This window comes from Psittacula echo, assembly GCF_963264785.1.
Source record: "Psittacula echo genome assembly, chromosome: 3".
NCBI classification, from domain to species: Eukaryota; Metazoa; Chordata; class Aves; order Psittaciformes; family Psittacidae; genus Psittacula; species Psittacula echo.
The window spans coordinates 37,373,082-37,393,722 of NC_137736.1; the positions used below are offsets into that span (position 1 = coordinate 37,373,082).

General features: G+C 40.0%; 1 protein-coding gene across 5 annotated transcripts in view; it reads left to right on the forward strand.

The window, feature by feature from the left end:
* Positions 1-1,354: 1,354 nt before the first annotated feature.
* Positions 1,355-20,641, forward strand: part of CASK (calcium/calmodulin dependent serine protein kinase) — a gene marked incomplete at both ends in the record, with an annotated part of 204,646 nt that continues 185,359 nt past the window's right edge. For all 5 annotated transcript variants that reach the window (XM_080613241.1, XM_080613243.1, XM_080613244.1 and 2 more), the window contains one exon: positions 1,355-1,413. In XM_080613241.1, the coding sequence (XP_080469367.1) occupies positions 1,355-1,413 (59 nt within the window). The remainder of the gene's footprint in view (positions 1,414-20,641) is intronic.

Genomic DNA, 20,641 nt, shown 5'->3' on the forward strand with positions numbered 1-20,641 from the left:
GAAGGCTCAAATTGTACTCGTGCTTCAAAAAATGCTTATATCCTCTCAGGCAAAAAAAAAAAAAAAAAAAAATATGGAAAACCACTTCAACCGCCCCTGGACAAAGCTCTCTAAGCCCAGTTTTGCAGCGGTTGTTTATTACTACAGTGAAAACGAGAGGGGAAGCCTATCACTAGAAACCACGATAGCGTGCGGCTGAAAAGCTGCTCCCTTCGCCCAAGCGGCAGCCATCTCCATCCTCCCAGGGCGCACCAGGCCTTCTGCCTCCCCTCCCCGTAGCTGCCGACGCGTATACAGCCCCAGAGAGGCGCGGCCGCCGGTCCTTCCTTCGGCCGCGCCACCAGCCCCGCGCGAAGCCATTGGCGCTCAGGGACCGAACGGCGGCGGAGATAAGGACGGTCGGTACCTGAGCCCGACCCTAGCCGCTGCCGTTCCCCCCAGCCCGGCCGCACCCTCACGCACCACAACCATCAACACTGGCCGCCGCGCTGCCAAACCCCCTTCCCCGCACATGACGTCACCCCAGCCCACGCCTGCGCACACCGGACAGACCCCTCCCTCGCCCCTCCAAAACGGGTGGTGGGCGTGGCCCCGCGCGCGGTTCTGGCGGGGCGGGAGGAGGTGGAAGAAAGGGAGCGGAAGCAAACGCAGCCCCCCGCGTGCTGTGCGTGCGTGTGCGCGCGCGCCGTGACGGCTCTGCGTGACGGTGGCGGGGAGCGCGCGCGCGCGCTCCCGCCCTCCAGTAAAGCCAGCGCCTATCGCTGCCGCTTCTCCTCCTCCTCCAGCCTGGGAGCGTAATCAACGGCCGCGCCTGCAGCTCCCCGCCTCTCCCCCTCCCACCATTATCCTCCCTACCGGCGCGCGCCCCCTCTCTCCCCCCGCCCGCTCGGCGAGAGAGCGAGACAGCGCTGCCCGCTCCCCGCCGCGCCGATCCCCTCCATGGAGCTGGCGCCGCCCCGCTAAGCCGGAGCTGCCCGCCCGCTGCCGCTGGGGAGTAGCCGGCTGAGAAGGGGAGGGAGGGAGGGGGGTGGGGGGCGGAGGAAGGTGGGGTCGCGGAGTGTGTGACACGCGCTGGGAGCGGCGGCGGCGGCTGCGGGCCGCGGGAGGAGGAGCGGGGAGTCCCGGCGCGGCCGCGGGAGCCCCCCGGGGCGGGCGGCGGGAGCTGCCGTAGCGGCTGGGATTTACCGTGGTGGTGGCGGTTGGCGCTGACCGGCGGGGGAGCGCGCCGCGCGGCGGGGACCGTGCCCGCGGTCCCCCCTCCCCCCTCCCTCGCCCCTCTCCCTTCTCCTTCCCTCCCCCCTGCTCCCCCTCCCCGGGGCCGCCGCTTGTCGGGCTGATCCCCCCGGCCCGGACCATGGCCGACGACGACGTGCTGTTCGAGGACGTGTACGAGCTCTGCGAGGTGATCGGCAAGTGAGTCCCGAGGGGAGCGGGAGGAGGGCAGGGCCGGGCGGAGCGGGGGAGGGGGCGGCGGTGCCCCGAGCCCCTCCCGCCGGGCGCTGGGGCTGAGGGATGCTCTCTCTGCCCGGAACCCACCTGAGTTGCCACCGGCGGGTCTGTGCGAGCGGCGCCGGCTCCGGGTCGTCCCCGCCTCGGCTGGTGGCGGTGGCACGGCGGGTGCCTCCGCCGCGCAGCCCACCGTCGTTATGACAGGGGAGACGGAAAGGGGAGAAGTGACCCGGTGTTTCCTCAGCCACCATGATTAACCACCTAACCATCTCTCAGGCTGGCTGCAGCAAGCGGCAACCACTTCCCACCCCCTTTCTTCTCCTCCCCCCTATATCCCATTCCTGGCACACCCATCGAGGATTGCCTATTGGGAAAGGGAAGATATCTCTCCGTAGATCCACCTATTCACTGGGTGTCTGCATGTTGGTGCGCCAGGTGTTGTTTTTATCTCTCCTATGCTGCATAATAACCAGCTTGTTAGTGGCAGCTCGGGTAGTGCTCGGTTTTCGTCCAGATCTTTCCCTCCACTCTCATTCGTGTGGAAATAGAGATGTGTAAGGCAGTAGGAGTGTTTGGCCTTTTGAATCTTATTATGCAACTGCTGTTAAACCGATGTTAGAGGCTTGTATCCAGCCTAAGAGTTGAGGTAGTTGCTGGCGTTTCCCAGCTGCCTATTTCGGGTTGCCACTGTTGTAGGGTGGATGGAAATGACAGTTTAAGTCTCAGTCGGTGTAATAGCACCAAGAGAATGCAGAGTCCCCCAGATCAGATGGTAATAATGAATTAAAGCTGAACTCTATCTCTGGCCCATTTTTGTGACTGCTCAGTTTCAAAATCCGTTTTTATTTATTTGTTATCATTCACATATTTTCTGTAGTTGCGTCTGTGTTGCAAAATGCACATGAAAGATGTAGCAATATTGTGACTTTGTAATTTTCTGTGTGTTTCTGATTCCGAAGATGAGATTGCTGTGGAAGCCTTAGTAGTGACAGTGTTCAGTGTGTTTGGAGTTTTTTCTTCCTGACAATTAATTTTAGAAAAGTAATTGTTCACCATGTTTTTATTATAAACAAAGGATTTTTTCTGCATGTATTCTCTTGCTTGCTCTCCACTGGTATGCTTTTCAGTTTATATCAAGTGCTGCCTACTTTCAAAGCTGGGGTTGAAAATATTCTCGTATTAATCTTTCCTGGCTATTATATGAAAATGTGAGTTTTGGAGTTGGCAGGTGACTTTGTTGTCAGCAGAAGTTCCAGCATTCAGTTCTGTCATTTCACAATGTATTGCTACCTCTCCCAACACAACTTTTTAATATATTGAGCTTAAAGGGCCTTGTTTGCTGCCATAATTGGTAAGCAATTGCTTCAGTTTAATGCCGATTGTTGGTGAGGAGCTTCTGTAGCTCAGAAACAAAACTCAGTTATTAAACATGTTTTGAGGACAATTTTTGGCACACTCCTTTTATGAGTGGTTTTATGCTAACCGCTGCAGTTCACACACTATTTTATTCATACCTAATTATTGTTAGAAAGAAGATGCAGTGATTATGTGTGACCACATACCCATTTAGAGAATGGATGATTCACAGGAGTCCAGATGTTTGCACACCTCAAATGGCTTTTTTGTTTTGTGATCTGAGAATTTTCAAGAAAGGGCTCAAAAACTGTGGATTCAATATTAGCTGCAGAAGTTTCACATGAAATTTTGGTAGTATAGGTAGTGTTGTGATGTAACTAGATGTAACAGATAAATACTGAATCACAGTAGCATAATGCCGCCAAGAGCACTGTAGCAAAAACAGGGTGGATCACTGAAAATAGCAGCAGTGATGGTGAGAAGGGCTAATAGCTCGTTGTGATTGCTCAGGCTTTTCCGCACAGATGTCATGTCAGTCCTCTAAAAAAAAAAAAAGACAGTTAAAATAAATACACAGTTTCATGAACAGTTGTATAAGGAGTTAAGGAGTAATTCCTGTTTCTTTGCAATACTATGCAGGTGAATTCCAGGGAACCAGGAATGCAGCACCTTTATTTAGCTTACAGATTTTGGATACCACCTTGGCTGCCTTGAAGCAACTTGAGGAAAGATGCTGTAAATCTGCTTTCAATTGCTACGTATGCATCTTACTAAACCTCTTTCACTGAAACATCCACTAAATGTCTGCACCGTCTTGTGATTTATCATTGATTGATACAGTAATTTAATTCTTGCAAATAGCACGTCTGGCCCCGATTTGTGTTTCGGACACATGAAATATTAAACCAGGTAATTTATCTTTTCTAAATAGGTAGTTACCACTGTCATGTAAGGTAGTAAAAGCTATTTTCACAAAGGGTGTGGGAAAGAGATCTTTGCCTGTAAAATAACTGAATATTTAGTCAAAGTTCCCATGTAATTCACAAGCTAAATAAGGAGATAGTTTCTTAGCTGACAGTATGCAGTCTAATTTGTTGAGGCATATTCTGATCTTTAGGATAAACTTTAACCACTTTAAAATATAATAAACTGGTAAGACTTACTTTGTGTAAATGCAGTGATGGTAGCTTTTGGTGTGCTGGAGTGTGGAACACTTACAATGATATAGTATATGAATGAATTGATTGGAGTGATAATGATAAACTGTTTATAGTGTGACATTTAATGTGTTTAAGTTCTGCAAGCATGCATTATTCATATTGAAAAGAAAGGCCAGGAGGGATAAAGAGAAATTCTAGTTTGTCTCCTTTAGAGAAAAAAAAAAAATTAAATAAAAATGAAATCTTTATTTCCATATATTTCCAGTATACCTTTCTGTCGCTGAAAGCTATATGGAGATAAAAATTGTAGTAATAATACCAATTTCTTGTTGAACTTTTAAAGTGGCATTTATGATCCTATCATTAGTCATGCAGCTTTACTTTTCCAGGTGTGTTATGTTCTAGGTTTACTGTCTTGTCTTCAGACTTGACTGACACAAACACACTTCAAGCAAGAAGTAAATTGGGATTTCTACATTAGCCTTCAAAAATGTGTTAACATATCTCGGGATAACATGTGATGATGAAAAACACAAACTGGTAGTGGTAGAAAACATAGGTGTGCCATCTCCCCTAGACTTTCTTCCAGGTAACTTTGAAGAGGTTCTTCCTGTACATTATCATAGAATTATAGAAAAGGATTGGATAAGTACATAGTGTAAAATATTTAAGCCTTTTGTTATGTCTACCAGACCATGCATTTGATTGACAGTTCACAGATAATAGTTCTAAGTGTACTACTTAATTTTTTTTATTAACACTTTCACTGAAAAATGCATTTATTTGTTTATAAAACAAAGTAGGTGTAGTGTTGAAACATCTTGGGTATTCATCTGAGGTGAAAACTGTTCTGAGTTTATCATAGGAGCTCCACATACACATAGCAATAGTTTTATTTATGCCAAAGAGAGAATGCCTGTGTTTAATTGGTATTGGATCTAGAAGGCAAGAACATGAGATAAGAGTCCTTGTTCTGCAAGGACATGGTTATACATCATCTGGTTTTGAGTTTCTGTACCTCTTAAGATTCATCTCCAATTATGTTAGCATTAGGGAAGTACCGTAAAGGATTTCAGGCTGCTTAAAAAATTCTCCACATTTTTAAGTTGTAAATAGTGTGTGATAAAGTTGTAAATGTTTGCTCCTGTTAAAAAGGGCATTGATCCCAGTTGAAATCGTTAGCCTTCATATTGTCACTTAAAGTGTAATTTTTGTAATTTTGCCTTCCATTGGTGGATTATATATGAACAATCATTGTGCATAGCAGTAGTGCAGTTTTTTTTAGTACCAAAGTATAATGTGATGATCGGTGCTACTACTACTGTAGCTTTCAGGATGTTCTCTGTAATACATCTGGGATCAGTCTGTTCCTTTTCTGCACTGCACACTTGAGGATTTTAGTTTGTTTTCATCCCTCCTTCCCTGTGATAGGATAATTCTCTCTGCTTGGGCTCATCTAGTAAAGAGAAGTTTAAGTGCCTGAAGCCTGCAGGTGTTTCTTTTCAGCAGCCTACTAGCACTGCTGGGACACTGCAAAAGATGTGCAGGAGGATACAAGGTCTTTAGGCAGGACAGGGGATGGGATTGTTTTGCACTAATGTATGAAGGTTTGTATCCTGTTGAAGTTAGGCAAGAGGATGGTGGTTGCAGTTCCATCCTAAGCTCTTACCTTGACATGGAGATGCTTTATATTTATGCTGTAGACTGGGAGTGTTTAGGAAAGAAAGGAGAGAGCTCATGGATTCCTTGTCCAAGGAAAAATGCTTATAATTTAAAGTATTGTGATAACAAAACTATCTAGAAGCATTTTGATGGTTTCAGTGATACTTTTTTTCATTGTTGCCTTCATTTTCTCTGCACAGGAGTGAGAATACTGTTCACTATCAAATATACTTTTTCTGTATACACCGTTGAAATTTTGCATCTCCTGGTGAAGTGATGCAGATAACTGATGGGTATAATTTTGACAAACTAAATGAAAATGTGAAACAACTGTGTTATGTACTCACTGTTTGGAAAGTGGGGAGTGGGAAGAGAACTTCTCTGGAACATGGAAAGTGATTTGTCTAGTTTAGCTTTTGAGGGGTTTTTAAGGCTGTTTGAAATAAACAAGAATGTTAAGGTCCTTTCCAACCCTAACTATTCTATGATTCTATGATTAGTACACTGGTTTCTGTATTACAGTGTTTAAGTGTAACAGATGATAATGAATATTTGATTTAAGCATGAGGTCATAATGTGCATTGCTTCGGGAAAATAATATTAGATTGTTTGAAGTATATAGTTGCTGGAATATCTCCTTAGCTAAGTTTTTCTGCTATGGATTGAAACTTTAATAGTGATTTGTTTATACTTAAGAGGTTCAACTGTGGCTGAACACTGAATAATATACCTGGTTGCAGACTACAACATTTTAATCAGTACTCTCTGTTTCTGTTGCTTTTTCTAGTGTTGTTTTGATAAGCAGCTGCATTCTTACATAAATCCATATGGTGTGAACAAGACTGCTGTAATGACTGGGAAGTAGAGCCTCGCTTAAGATGGGGTTTTGAAGGAACTTGATCTAGGAAAATGCAAGCTGAGAAAGGTTGTGCAAGGGCTTTACAAATATGTTTTTGTGCTTAAACACCTAAGATAAGGAAGCCCTTGAAGGTAAGAGCAGATGAGCAAATGTGTGAAGATTAGTCCTGAGTAGTTTGAGGCTGAAAATTAGAAGATTTCAGACCAATTTACTACTGAGATTCTGGAGCAGCTGTCTATGAAAAGTTGTGGGACAGAAGAAAAAAAAAAAAAAAAGCTACCTTGTCTTGAAGATTTCCAATAGTTTGATCTTTTTATTAAAATAGTGTAAAACTTTGCTGCCTTCAAGAATGGGGACTTTATCCCTGATAATCACTTCAATCAAATACAATGCTTGAGGTAAAATGCTCTAGGATAAAGAAATATTAAGGAAAGAAAAGAAACATGTCAATAGAAACTCATCTACTTAGCTCTCTGTCTGATACAGTGGCCTTTTTATAATCTCATACAGATGTCACTACAATGAAAGGTAATGAAGCAGTATTAATCCTAATATGATGCTTCCAAAGATCACTATTCAGAAACCTGTAATGCATCATCTGAAGAGTGGTGACTTCAGAATTCAAAGTGTTTGTCATTAAAAGTAGGTGTTTTATGCCAAATTTGGAGTTGATAAAAATATAAATTGTCCCTTTCCAGTAGTGATTTTTTTTTTTTTTTTTTTAATATACAGTGTGAAAACACATCTTCAGGATACATTACATGTGTGGCCAGGATTGTCATCCCTAGTCATTTAAAGAGTTAGACTGATCTCTGAAGATAGTGTACCAATCAGTTAATATACCCACAGAAAGAACCTCAAGAAACCCTTTTCTTTTTCTTTGCATATGTCAGCTATGCATGTAAGGGGACACCTAGGCAAGGCATCAAAAGCATGGGAAGAGAGAACCTTCACTTCAATGTAGCTGTAAACAGAACTGTTTTTTAGAGTGTCAGGTTAGTAACTTCTTATAATAAACTTCTGCTGTATTCAGAGTGAGTTATAGTGTTTCTTGGGAGATGTCTTTGGGGAAAATAATGCCTCCCTTGTCAGAAAAAGAAGTGCACCACAAGCTTTGGTGTTTCTGTTACAGTAATGTTACTAGTGTTTAAGCCCCATTCTTAGACAGTAACTTTTTCTGCAATGAAAACAGCTAAATAGGGTTTGGAATAATTTTTGGAGCTTGACCATAAAAGACCTTTGCATCATAGTAAGGGTTTAGTTTTGCACTTCAGTTTGTATGAGAAGCAAAGATGTCTTTTTCAGAGAAACAATTAGAAATCTGTTACAGCATAAATTTAGGACTAAAAGGACCTAGGACTATTTCCTAATGTATTCTCAAATGACAGAAGTGACTTGTTAACCAAAGGGTTAACAAGTGCCTTGCTCTTTTACTTTCATATCTTTTTTGCTAAAATAGCATGAGCAGGAGTAGCCGGAAAGTTACTGTGTACCTTCAGACTTTTATTGCAGTATTCAAGGTACAATGGGGCTGTACTTTCCTTGCAGTCTTAGGATTTGTCAGTGTTCTTATATTGTCAATTTCTGTATTGACTTTGCTGTTTCAGAAATGAGTAATTAAAATATGTCTTCATCATGTGAAGACATTTATAGTTGGTGTATAGTTCTTATACACTTACAAAGTTCACTGTGTGCCCCTTAAGTTCTGTGTGTTTTGCTTCCACCATAGGTTTATAAATAGCATTTGGTTAAATAGATTTTCACGTGGCTCCTTCACCTGCTTCTTTGGCTACCCAATGGCATATGTAATTGCTTGCAGGTACTCCAATTTCATTTTTTATTAACATCCCCATTTTCTAGTTGGATATAAGCAGTTACTCCTAGCATTTAACGTTGAGTACATTTCCTGAGATATGTGAATTAAGAAAGTTGTAAAGAACTTGCTTCTGAACAAAGTTTTTAGAAGTAGAAGCTCAGGTATAAGTGGGCATTTAAACTGGTATAAAATATGTTCTGTTTCAGTTCAGTTGTTTAGGAAGCACTTTCAGCTCAGCTGAAAAACTAGTTTTATCTGATTAAAATGCTAGTTCTGCTGTATTTGAGAATGAGAAAATTTTAAAGTGTTCCTTTTCTAGGAAACACATGGTTCTTGGGTAACTTCATTAAAACTCACTATTACCAGTGTTTGGAAGGTAGTTCACATTTCAAAATTTTTGTTCCAAAGAGCTCTGGGGGTAAGGGAAAATGTCTTGGCTGAGGCTTTGCAGGTACAGTGGCCTTTAAGATATTCAGAACTTTATGAAATCTGTCTCTAGATGTCTTCGTACGTGGGTATGTAAAGTATCCATTTATCTTTTGTGCCTTCATAAGTCATTATGGATTTTCCCAGTATTAAATCTGTTGCCTTTAAAGAGGAAAAAAAATAAAAGCAATCTGTAAAGAGGTAGTCACTTGTTCATTGCTCTTTCAAGAGGGGAAAAAACCCAAATGCATACAAAATAGCAACAAACAAGCAAACCTAAACAAACCACAAACCAAAAGAGAAAAGTTCTTAGTATTTCTCCTGAAGGGAAGTTTAACTTGTCCTGACAAGGTCTTCATCCACGTTCCTCTATCTTCTTTATTCTTCCAGTTTTGTTTTGGGGAGAGGGTCTATGAATAAAACCTTTGACTGCTTTCCTGATGTTCTAGCTTGGAGAAGCCAGTCAAAACAGTCTTCTATTACTTTACTTCCACCCTGCTCCAGGGAAATGCTGCAGCTATTGCTGCAAATGTAGTGGTCAGCTGCCCACTTTTCTTTTTTTTTTTTCTCCAGATGTTGTTCTGGATACTGAACAGAGGGAGACAGTTCTGAACAGTGGGAAAGCACTGATATACACTTGATTAGAGGCATTTGTACACCTGTAAGTGGAAGGGACAGTGAGGAAGCAAGTGAGGTAATCCTACTTCCCTCTCCAAACCTTCCCTCCACCTCCCTCTTACTGGTTGTGAAAAGGCAGTCTAGAGAGTAGGGATGAGGGTAGCCTGGAAAGATTACAGAAAAAAAAAATGTAGGGAATGGTTTATTTTAGTAGTAGGATCTTTCCTGCATCAATACTGATCTGACCTGGTAACTTTTCCTAGAACAGAACAGATCTTTGTGGAGCGCTTTAGGTTTGCTAGGGTTGAACTTGAATCTTGCAGGATAAGATAGGTTGGGTTCAGATGGCTTTAGAGAAAACATCTGTTTGGCCAGCACTGGTCTAACTAGAGAGCAGCTAATTGAGGTTAAGGGAATTGAGGTTAAGTCCTGCATCTTCGTAATCCTGCAGCCTTTTTAAGAATATCATGATTCCAGAGGAATGCAGTATCTAGTTATAGCTGGTCTGTAGATTCTGTAAACATGGTAGTATTAGCCTTCCTCTTTTTTTTTTGCCTCTGTGTGAGGCACTGTGAGCATATGAGTTCAATTATGATGTGAGCTGAATTAAGTTTGCTGCTGCTGGAAGAGGGAGGTCTTGCTCTAATTATGTGGTTTTATGCCCTGGGATATCCACCCTTCCTCTATGCAAGCTTTTAGTATTCATCTGATCTATATAAGCCAGGTGCACTACAAAAATATTTAATTGTTGAATGGATTGTTATTCTGCTGATTTCACTGGCTTGACAAGACCTACAATGCAGTCAGGGCTAGCTCAAAGTAGAAAACTTAGGAATGGAGGGAGAGAAGTGTGCAGGACAACTTCCTGCTCCTCACCTTTGACAACAATGAACTACTAAGGCCATATCATAAAACGCTTTGTTGTTGCTTTTCGTAAAGCGTTTGGCTTTTTTACATGTTAAACAGAAGGATAGCCTCCAAGCTCTTTTCTGCAGTAATCCAAAAAATAGTAAGGAAAGGGAAAGAGTTTTTTGTTTGATTTGTGGTGGGTTTTTTTTGTTTGTTTTTTTTGTTTGTTTGTTTGTTTTAAGGAAAAAAGTTTTAAATTAACAAAAAATTATTAACACACATCACACTTAGTTGCTTTTATGTTAATAATTTACTTCTTCCTTCTTTCTGTACACATAGACATTCCTCAATTAAAACTAAGCATAACTTCTTCAGGACCTCACCTCATTCAAGATTTAAATTGAATACACAATAGAGTCAAATTAAAATTAGGAAGGCAAGTGTGAATGTGGGATTTGTATTTTTTGAATGTTTGAACTAAGTCTTTGAAGCGTATTAGCTTATGACATGGTTAGATGCTTTTGAAGTGTGCATGTATTTTGTTTGGTCCTTCAGGACTTGAATATTAACAGTTGGATGTACTCTGAACCGCAGACATGCTTAACATTTGTGAGTGCTTCTGATTTTTATAGAAGCCAAATCTCAGTGTGTTTCTGCTGGTTCTGGTGTGATTGTGTGCAAAAGTACTTATAAGATATTTAGGAAAATTGAAGAAATTCAAAATATTCCTGAGCTACTTTTTTCTTCAGATTTTGTTTTGCTCTAAACCTAAATCTAAAATGTATTGCATTAGTCAAGAACTTGTTTCAATGAAAATATTTGCTCCCCTTCCTTTTTTTAATGTTTTTAAATAAGGAAAAGGTCTGTATTAGTATATCTAGATCATTTAGATTTAAAAGTACCAACTTCTGCTTACGGAAAGCACTGTTTTTCTTTCTACAACCCCCAAACTAGAGCTAATCTCTTCTTTAGTGTGTCCCTACAAGTGTCTTAATTCCAGAGCTTTGGCACCAGAGAGATGAAAGCAACAAAAGGAGCTTTCAAACTGAAGGTCAGACAGAACTGTTTTGCTCAGTTACAGCTATTAGCTTAAGATTTTATTTATTATTTATATTTTGGGGTTTTTTGGTGGTGGTTTTTTTTTTTGGTGTTTGGTTTTGTTTTTTTTTTCTTTCCCCTCCTCTGTGGAAAAATGGTTACCTGTTGGATAGGTTTCTCGGATGTTCAGCCCTTAAGGTTCAATTATCTTTAAAACATGTTCCTCTATTTTCTTTATTCTTAAAGTAAACAAGGTGCTTAAAATATCAGGAGCTCTTTCTCTAATCTTAGATCTCGAGTGTGTCTTGTTTTTTTTTTTTTTTTTTTCTTTAATCAGCTGCAGGCACTTCCTGTTGGAAAGTATTGAATACTTCATACATGTCATTGAGGCAGGATACTTTCTGAACTCTTGCAGACATATCTTCTGTCTTGAGTTATTAGGCTTTTAGTTGTTTCAAGTGTTCAAAAGTCAATTGTCTGTTTGCTCTGCTGGTTAGGAATGTTTTCAAATAGATTGCTGGCTGTAGAGTTGGTTTCCTTGTGTGTATGAAATTAAAGTCTCACATCAGGGACTGGGAATCGGATTTCTTTTTGCTTAGTGAGTATGATCATCGTGGATGTTGCTTTTCCCTTCTTAGTGATCTGGTGAATATTAAACGTTTCCATAAAACAACAGCCAGGAGTATTGAGAATACCTTTGTTTCTCATGTATTCTGGTGAGTGCTTTTTCAGGTGCTGTGTGTTAGGGAAGGACTTGAATATGTGCCTCCCAATTTCAGAGTGAGTGTTCCAAGCACTCATGAAAGAGTAGCAGATGCTGCTGCACTGGACATGGACTGACAGTTTGGTTCTGAGAACATGTCACAGTTAGTAGCTTGACAAAATACATAGCAGAACTGTTGGTTTTGGTGTTCTCCTTAGTTGTGAGGTACTGAGCTATTTGTTGCTGTTGAGACATAACTTTTCAATATGCGAGGATCCTTTTCTGTTAGAATTAAATAGCAAACTCAGAAGTGTAACATTTTAGAGTATTCTCAGGAGGCAGTTTAGCAGAAATCTGAGATCACTTTGTGAAACTTTTGTGATCTTTCCCTGAATATTTGCTGTTTTTCAGAATAGAGCTTAGTTTCCTATATTAATGTATTTTAAAAAAAAAAAAAAACTAGGTGTTGCAGAAGACTAAGAGGTGGAAATTCTTTTCCTGCAACTGAGCCTGTACCAAATTTTTCAGTATTCATTAGGGTTGCAAAGCCTAGGAAAAGCATGAGACTAATGCACTCCTGAAATGTGGTTTCAGATACATGGCTGAAACACTCAGAAATCAGTGGTGACTTCTGAGTACATTGATACATGATAGATTTAAATATGCATCTTTTCTTGAAAGCTGCTTAAAAATGATTTTTCTCATATGTGCTGATCTGTGAAGTCCTTGTGTTTAAAAATAAAGTCTTACTGTGGTTTATACCTTTTCTTTCTAATGGGTTTCTGTGTTTTGGTTTTGTTTGTTTGGTTGGTTGGTTGGTTTTTTTCCCTGTATTGTCACTGTTTAAAAAAAGGAAAAAGAGAAAACCAATTTGAAATGTTTACTGTTTGAACAAGACTGTAAGAATTATTCAGAACTTTCCTTTTAATTAACTTTTACTCTCAACTGATAGCTTGAGACTTTGCTGCCATCTCTAGTTTCTTGATGAAATTTATCTTGAGCTGCTATTTGGTTCTACATTTTCATCTGTACTCTTAAAATGACAAATTTTGGCTGGATTTCATTTCTGACTGCTGTTACAAGAATTTGTTTTGTAACGCCTGTGTCAGTGAAAGACAGCTGTGTGGTGTTTATTTTCTTTAGAAAAAATTGGGGAGTTTCTGTAAAAAGAAGTATCTTGTATTCCTCCTTGCCTCATCTTCAGATACAGCTGTAGTTAATGAGCAAACTTTCAGCGCTTTTTGCGTTCGTTTTGGCTGCTAAAAATTTGCACGTGACACTCCTGTTACTGTTCTTACTATGATACAATACCTTAAATTTTTAATCTTAGTTTGCTTTGTGTAATCATAAGAGCTGTTTCGGAAAGATTAAGGTTTGGGTTTAGAGATGAATATACTGTTTTGTATCACTTCTATGCATATTTGTATATTTTGAAAAGAAAAAAAAAATCAGTTCTGTTCATCTTATTCCTTCCTATTCGTTTAAGTTTTTTCAGAATAACTTGAAGAAAATATTATACTGGATCTGACTCTGCATTCTCTGTTGCTTGGTTAATGAACACAGAGCAGTTTTATTTTCTGCTAGTCTCTTCAGTACCAATATTTTATTTCCAATTTGAGTGTCGATATTCCTTAATGCTTTTTAAGTGTTTCTCTGTCAGTTTTCACTATTTTAGTATTTCTTTTGTAGTATAAAGCTCCTCAGTATCTCTGTCAAAGTGTCTTTCTGGTTTCTTTCCCCCTACCTTGTCTTACATTTCTTTTTCATAGTAATACTTTTATACATTGTTTCACACTGTACTTGCTGGCCTACGATGAGATCTCGTTTAGTTTTCTTCAGTCACTGGCCTCCCAGCACACTGTAGGAAGTTTATTAGTTAGAATTTTGCTCCCATGGAAACTGGCTTGCTGCAGAATTGAACTGCAATTTTGGTTTCTGAAATCAAACTAAAAAGTTTCTCTAGTGCTCATAGTTACAAGAACCTTTGAAAAAAGTGTCTTCATTATGGTTTTATCTTTGTATCTGCAGCCACCTGCAGACCGTAGTGTTGCAACCTGGCTTGTTTTCCTTGCAGGGAGTGGTACATAGTAACCTGTTCTGTTACTGTCTCTTGAAAGTCCTCAGGACAGTTTAGGTACTTGGTATGTGGTGTGTCTTTCCCCTCCACCCCCCATAATATTTGTAAAAGCTTTAAGGGAAAGAGCTTTTCTTTTAGCAGGTCGACTTTGCCTCTGCAGCATGGAAAAAGTAAAGTTTGTCGCTTCACTGCTTCTGCCTAGAATTCAAGGAAGAGAGGTAGTTCTCCGCACTCAAATTATATCCTGGTGAACATGTATGGAAGAAAGAAATTTACCTCACCTTTTCTCACCAGAGGGAATAAGATCTTGGCCACCTTGTTTGCACAACCATGCTTCCCTACCTAATCCCTTTTGGGGAAAAGAAGGTTTTTCTAGCACACAAGCATGTTTTACACCTAACAAGTACAAGCCAGCATCAGTCATTCCTGTTTACTGTAACTAGCAAAAACATTTTTTTTATATTTTTCACATTTTTCTAGTATCTAATCTTGTGGCTTTGGCAGGGGATGGTCCTCAAAGAATGATTAAAAAATGTCTCTCTTTTTCTCCCTGCTAAGCTGCTGCTCTTTTACAGGATAGCACTTGAAATCTCAGGAAGTGGAAACTTGAATGCCTAATGCCCCTGTTCAAAGTCCTGGTTACTTTCAGAAATATAAGCCTCCAAGAGAAAGGAGAAAGTCATATCTCCCAAATCTGGAACTGTAACATATCTTCTGCAGAAGTGTATGTGTTCTGTGGAAAATGTTACTCCAGTAAGCTCGTTTTAAGGGGGGTGATCATCTCTCTTATTTAACAAGAGATGATATCAGCACTGCATATTATCATCATCTTTATCCATGTGTAAGTGTGCTGGTGGTAAAAGTCTTCAGCTTTTTCCCCCCATTCTCCTTCACTTCTAGTAAAAATAAATATGATCTTCCATCCTATCAGCTGAAATGATATTTGGAAATTTGTTAAGACCTTTGGAAAGTATGTTATTCTTTAATGACATGTAAAAATCTCTTGGTCAGCATTCTTTGGAGTGGCTCAAATGCACAGAGGTGTACTAAGTCAAAATTCACACTTGACTCATTAGTCAAAAGCTCATTAAGTGCTTTTCTTGTTTGGAGTTAAGACCCTATGAGACATGCAAAAACCTGTGTTCTTTTCTGCTTTAATGGATATGAGCTGAGTTGTTATGGTCAGTATCTTTCTCAGGAGCAAATTTTTGAACCTGGCATACTTAATGCATATAGTAGAAATGAGAAAATGCACAGTATTGATCTGATGTGAAAGTATTTGTTTTATTTGTTTGTTTTTCCAGTTGTTTCAGATGTTTTCTATATCCTCAGTCCTGTTTCTCAGTAAAGCATGTGTAATCTGTTATTTCCTCTTTTCCAAGAGGTAAAGTTGGAAGGGCTATCACTCAGTATTAGCAAGTTAGTAATCAACAAAAAAAAAATATGGTGATATGGTTTGGAATGATCCAGTATCCAAAACTGTCAGTGTATTTACGAATGTTTGGTTCCATTCAGAGCGGGCTGAAAAAAACATTTTGAGCTTCTCAGTATTATGTTGGAGGTGACTTCCTAATTAAAATAGATTAGCATATGCTCTTTCATCAGTCAAAATGGTTTCTCAATTTACATACTTCAGAAAAATCTGCCTAGTAGTAGAAGATGCTGACTGTAGTCAGATGCTTGTCATAAAAACAGTTTATTTAAATCATAGACCATGTTGGTCTATGTAAACAGTTTGTAATGTTTATGTAGTATATGTAAATCTTACAGATTTACATAGATAATTCTGTAAAATGGGAATTATTTGCTTGTGAGGAAGTTGACAGCAAGTAGTAGAAAACGTTCACAATATTGATATTGCAGATCAAATTGTCCAGAAAAGAGTTTCTGTGCAAGTGTTCACTGTCAAAGATTTTTACATTTCATAGTAAAATGCGTATAATGAAGTCCTAAAAATATCTGTCAAGTAATGTTCCTTTAGGTGTGTTACTCCCCTCCTTGTCAGTTTTGTTCACGTTCTTACTGTTTTGTGGCCTAAACTAGGCTGGAAATAACCCCAACTCAGGACTAAAAAGAGTGTCTCTCTCTTCTCCCACCCCTTTCATAAATTTCCCACTGAGTCATTCTCTTCAGGGATTTTGGCCACTTTTCCAGCTACAGAGCAATTACTCTGAAAACCTTCATATTTACCTGGATAGCAATCAGAGAGCACCAGAAAGCAAATTGCTGTGTGAACAGCCGTGTGTCTTGATGAAAACAGTTAAGCCAGGAAACCAGTTGGTCAGAAACATTACACTACTTTGATTTTTAAGAAGGAAAGTACATATTATATCAATTATTTTACCTCTTGGGCAAAGATTTTCTGCTTCTCAGTGGATTACATGTGGTTTTAACATGCTGGGAAATGTTAACGAGGGAAGGGGGTTTTGCTGTTGGCTCCCTTTTGGTGACCTGATACTTGGAATGTAGTTTGTCACAGGGGAGTGTCATGTAGTAAACAGATTTACTTATCCCTTAAGTATCCCATGTAGAAATCTTGTTGAGAACCAAGCCACTACCTTCCTTGAGTGTTTAAAAAAAACCCAAAACCCACCAAAAAAAAAGAAAAGAAAACCAAACACAACCACCCAGGAAAAAGAGGACCAAGATATCATTTACAGTGAATATACGTATCCAAAACTCCCCTTCTTTTAGTTTGGCATAATCTTCCTCCAGCTTGTATTTTAAATCACATTTAGACTCTGAATAACAAAGTAATGGTTTTAAAGCTTTGTTCAGGGCAGATTCTTGCAGAAAGGAGAAGACTGTAAAGATGGAGTTTTCTAGCCTTATGGGCTCCTTTCTCCTTAGGACAGGAATTGAGCAATCAATTGGAAATAGAGAATCAATTTTGAAAGTATGCCTAAACTTTGGGAAATAAAAATGAAATATAAATAAATAAATAAAAAAGGTGGCTACCCCAGACATACGATTTAACCATGACATCCACAAACTATGTAAAATGATTTCCAGATACCTTAGAGCACTTGTTTTGTGGATTACATATTCTGGTTTTGGCCACAGAAGGATCAGATTTTAGCTATAGCAGTTGCTGTTGAATAAGATTTCCATAACAAATGGGGTGATTGCTGCCTCTCTGCTCAAGAGGGAAAATAACCCTAGGTGTAGAGGAGACCATATTTATTCTGCATTCCAAGTCTGCAACCAGAGGGGAGAAAAGAATCAAGATCTGGAGAGGTGTGCAGAGGGTTGCTTCAGTTCTTTCAATTGCACTTTAACTTAAACATGAGAAAGGGTGCTTTGTTTCAATTTGTAGTGTGTGTTTCCATTGAGAGTCAGGAATGGGATCTCCATTAGCAGGGGGGGTAGTAAAGGTGACAGTTCTAGACCTGTTCATCTGCTTCTCAGTTGAATGTGGAGAGAAAAAGCAGGTAATAGCAGTGATCAATTCTGCCTAGTTCCTACTAGCATATCACTGGGCTTTCAAGTAAAAGTAAATAAGTCTTGTATTTTGCAAGGTAGGATAGATTGAAATGAATGCTTGGACAAACTGATTAAAGGAAACTTTGCTTAGCTGCTGCTAGTCCTTATTTTAATTAGTACATTAACTTCTGAAATATGGCCTAAGCGTACCTAGGAGAGTTTCACAATAAGCTGATAGCTGTCTGGGGGGAAAAAAGGTTTGTTCATTTGTTTATTTTTAAGGTATATGCACAGCATTAATTTTAGTATGTTGTTGGGGAAAAAAAATAAATGGGAGTTTTACTGCCAAGCAGGCAGTAAATCTTTCTTTTCAGCATTCAACCTTACTCCAGCTGTGAAGTTCATGCAGTACAGGCTTTGAACTTTTTTATGCTTATAGCTGTACTGAAGTTGCATCTCTGCAGAAGGGTATGTCATATTTATCATCTGCTACCATGTCTACAGAAGGCTTTCACCACCAGTTAGGATGCATGGTTCAATTCTCTTGTCAGTTTCTCATTGTCAAAACTGAGCTTTGTCTGCACACAAAGTTGAGGAAGGTATATGCCCTTACTGTAGTATCTGCAAACCTTTTTCTATTAAAAGTATAACTGCATATTGTTTTGTGGGAGTTTAGGTCCATTTCTGGGACTTCTCCACCCCGATCCTAGCTTGCCTGAAGGTCTCAACAAAGACTGAAGACTGTCAGATACCTTACATTCATTCTGTCTTGTCAAAAGATGTGATTTTTGCCTTTTTTTGTACCTATCGTTCAGATTGAGCTGCTGAATTCTATCTTAATTAGTATTTTGCATTACTGCTTGAAGATGAATGAAACAATTATGTTTTTCCAAATATCCCCAGCACAGATGTTTTTGAAACATATTCACATCTCTTATGGGTTATAAGGTATAAAAGCAAATTAAAAGTTTGAGCTTTTATATTGTGACAAACCAAAGGGATTATTATCTGTTATTTAATGACATTGAGTTAATCATTGGGCTTTTTGTCCTGATAAAGGTAAATGTGCAGTTTCTAGGGATGAAGTTCTGCATTAAAGAAAAAAATGCTGCTTAGTATTTCTAAAGTGTCATTTAATTCTTCCCACCTTACCCAGCTCGAATTACCTTTAGTCATATAATGTACTTTTTAAAATTATTGGTCAGTTCCACTCACTGTTTGAATAGAACTGTCAGTAAAAAAATCTGCATCTGTGTGTTAAGCAGAATTGACTCAGTATTACATTCATATCAAGGATTTTGCCCAAATTTTACTTTCAGAAGCCTAGCACAGCCTCAGTCATAATGATCCTATTATTATTATTATATTTTGTTTATTTAAATCTTCACATGTATCTTAATTTCAGATGGTGTTGAAAATGATACATTTTAGGGCAATAAAGTAGCAGTGTGCTTCAGCAAAGTCTCCTTGCTGAAACAATGAGAAACTCGTGCTTAAATTTGATCTGCTAAGGTAGTTGCTTAGAATTGGTTTGAGCTCTGTTGTGTTGCAGCAATGAAGGCAACAATGCAAAAGCTTTCCTCAACCCTTGAATGTTTTGACATAAGCTTTTTCAGGTCAAGTCTGGCCATATTAGAATATCTTGAACTTGGAGCAGAGCTCATCAAGCATGGTTACTTTTGATCAAAACTAGGGGAAGGAGGTCTGGGGAGGGGAGAGCAGGAAGCAAGTTCCTTTTGTCCGATGTGCGTTTAGTGCAACAGCACTGGCTATTGGAGATCTGAGTTTGACCAAGTGCCCTGAATACTGTGCTAGAAGTTGGATTTAGATGTGAAGCTCTACTGTCTTGCTGTTCTGGCTGTGTGCCTCTGTACCCAAAAATACACTGTTTCAGGGCTACAGGTAATAGGGAATTTAGACTATGTTCTTGCCTGTGAAGGGAACTGCACTGAACAGTCTGGAGCTTCTAGTGCTATTTATGCATCTTGTTCAGTTTGCTGTAGTGAAGAATATATAGGTCTTTGAAGCAGGAGAAGTTAGAGCCATCTAGGATTTCAGTATATCCATTAGTGTATGATGTGCTCCTTCTAGCTCTGGCTGTTTGTGTACAGTTCCACTCATGAATGCTGTTTTTTGGTTTGGTGGGTGTCGTGGTTTAGGCCCAGGCCATAAATTAAAACCACGCAGTCTACTTCCCCCCCTGCACTTTCTTCCCCCCGCTCCTGGAGGGACGGGGAGGAGAATCGAAAGAATGCAACTCCCATGAGTTAAGAACAGTTTAATAACTAAGGTATAATACAAATCACTACTGCTGCCACCAGTAAGAATAATGATAAGAGAAATAACAAGGGAAGAGAATGCAACACCTCACCACCCGCCGACCGATAGCTCACCCCCACCCAGCAGCGAACTAGCCCTTCTGGGGACTCTCAGTTCTACCTCCTGGGCATGACGTGCTGTGGTATGGAATACCTCTTTGGCTAGTTTGGGTCAGGTGTCCTGTCTCTGCTTCCTCCCGGCTTCCCCTCCTCCCTGGCAGAGCATGAGACTCACAAAGTCCTTGGTCAGGGTAAACATTCTGACCAGCAACTGAAAACATCGGCTTTATCAGTATTATCCCCAGGCCAAAAGTCAAAAACACAGCGCTGCACCAGCTACTAAGAAGGAGAAAAAATGACTGCTACTGCTGAACCCAGGACAGTGGGTTTTGTTTGGGTTGTTGTTTTTGTGTTTTGTTTTTGTGTGTGTGGTGGTGTTTGGTTTTGGTTTGGGTTTTTTTGTGGTTTTTTTTTTTTTTTTTTTTTCTTTAGGGAGTCATATTGGTTTGATCAGTGCCCTGGTTTCAGCTGCAACAGTTATAGATAGTTCATGCAGTAGCTCTTAGGCCAGTTTGGGCTGGGCAAGGTGTTAAAAATGCCCTCTACACTGCAGCCGGGGAGAATGGTCCTACCTGGAGCCTCTGGCAGAAAGCTTCAGGGGAGACTTGAGGTCTGCTCTTTAGCTTTTGGAGTCGGGGATACAGAGGATCTGAGGCTGACTGTACTCCAACTGAAAAAGGGATACTGGCAGCCTGTGAAGTGGTTATAGATGCTTCAAAAGTGATTGGCACTGAAGCACAGCTCTTCCTGGCATCCCGGTTAATGCAGTTAAGTCGTTGGTTTAAAGGGAGGGGGTAGGGAAGGAGGGAAAGGAAAGAATACTGTTA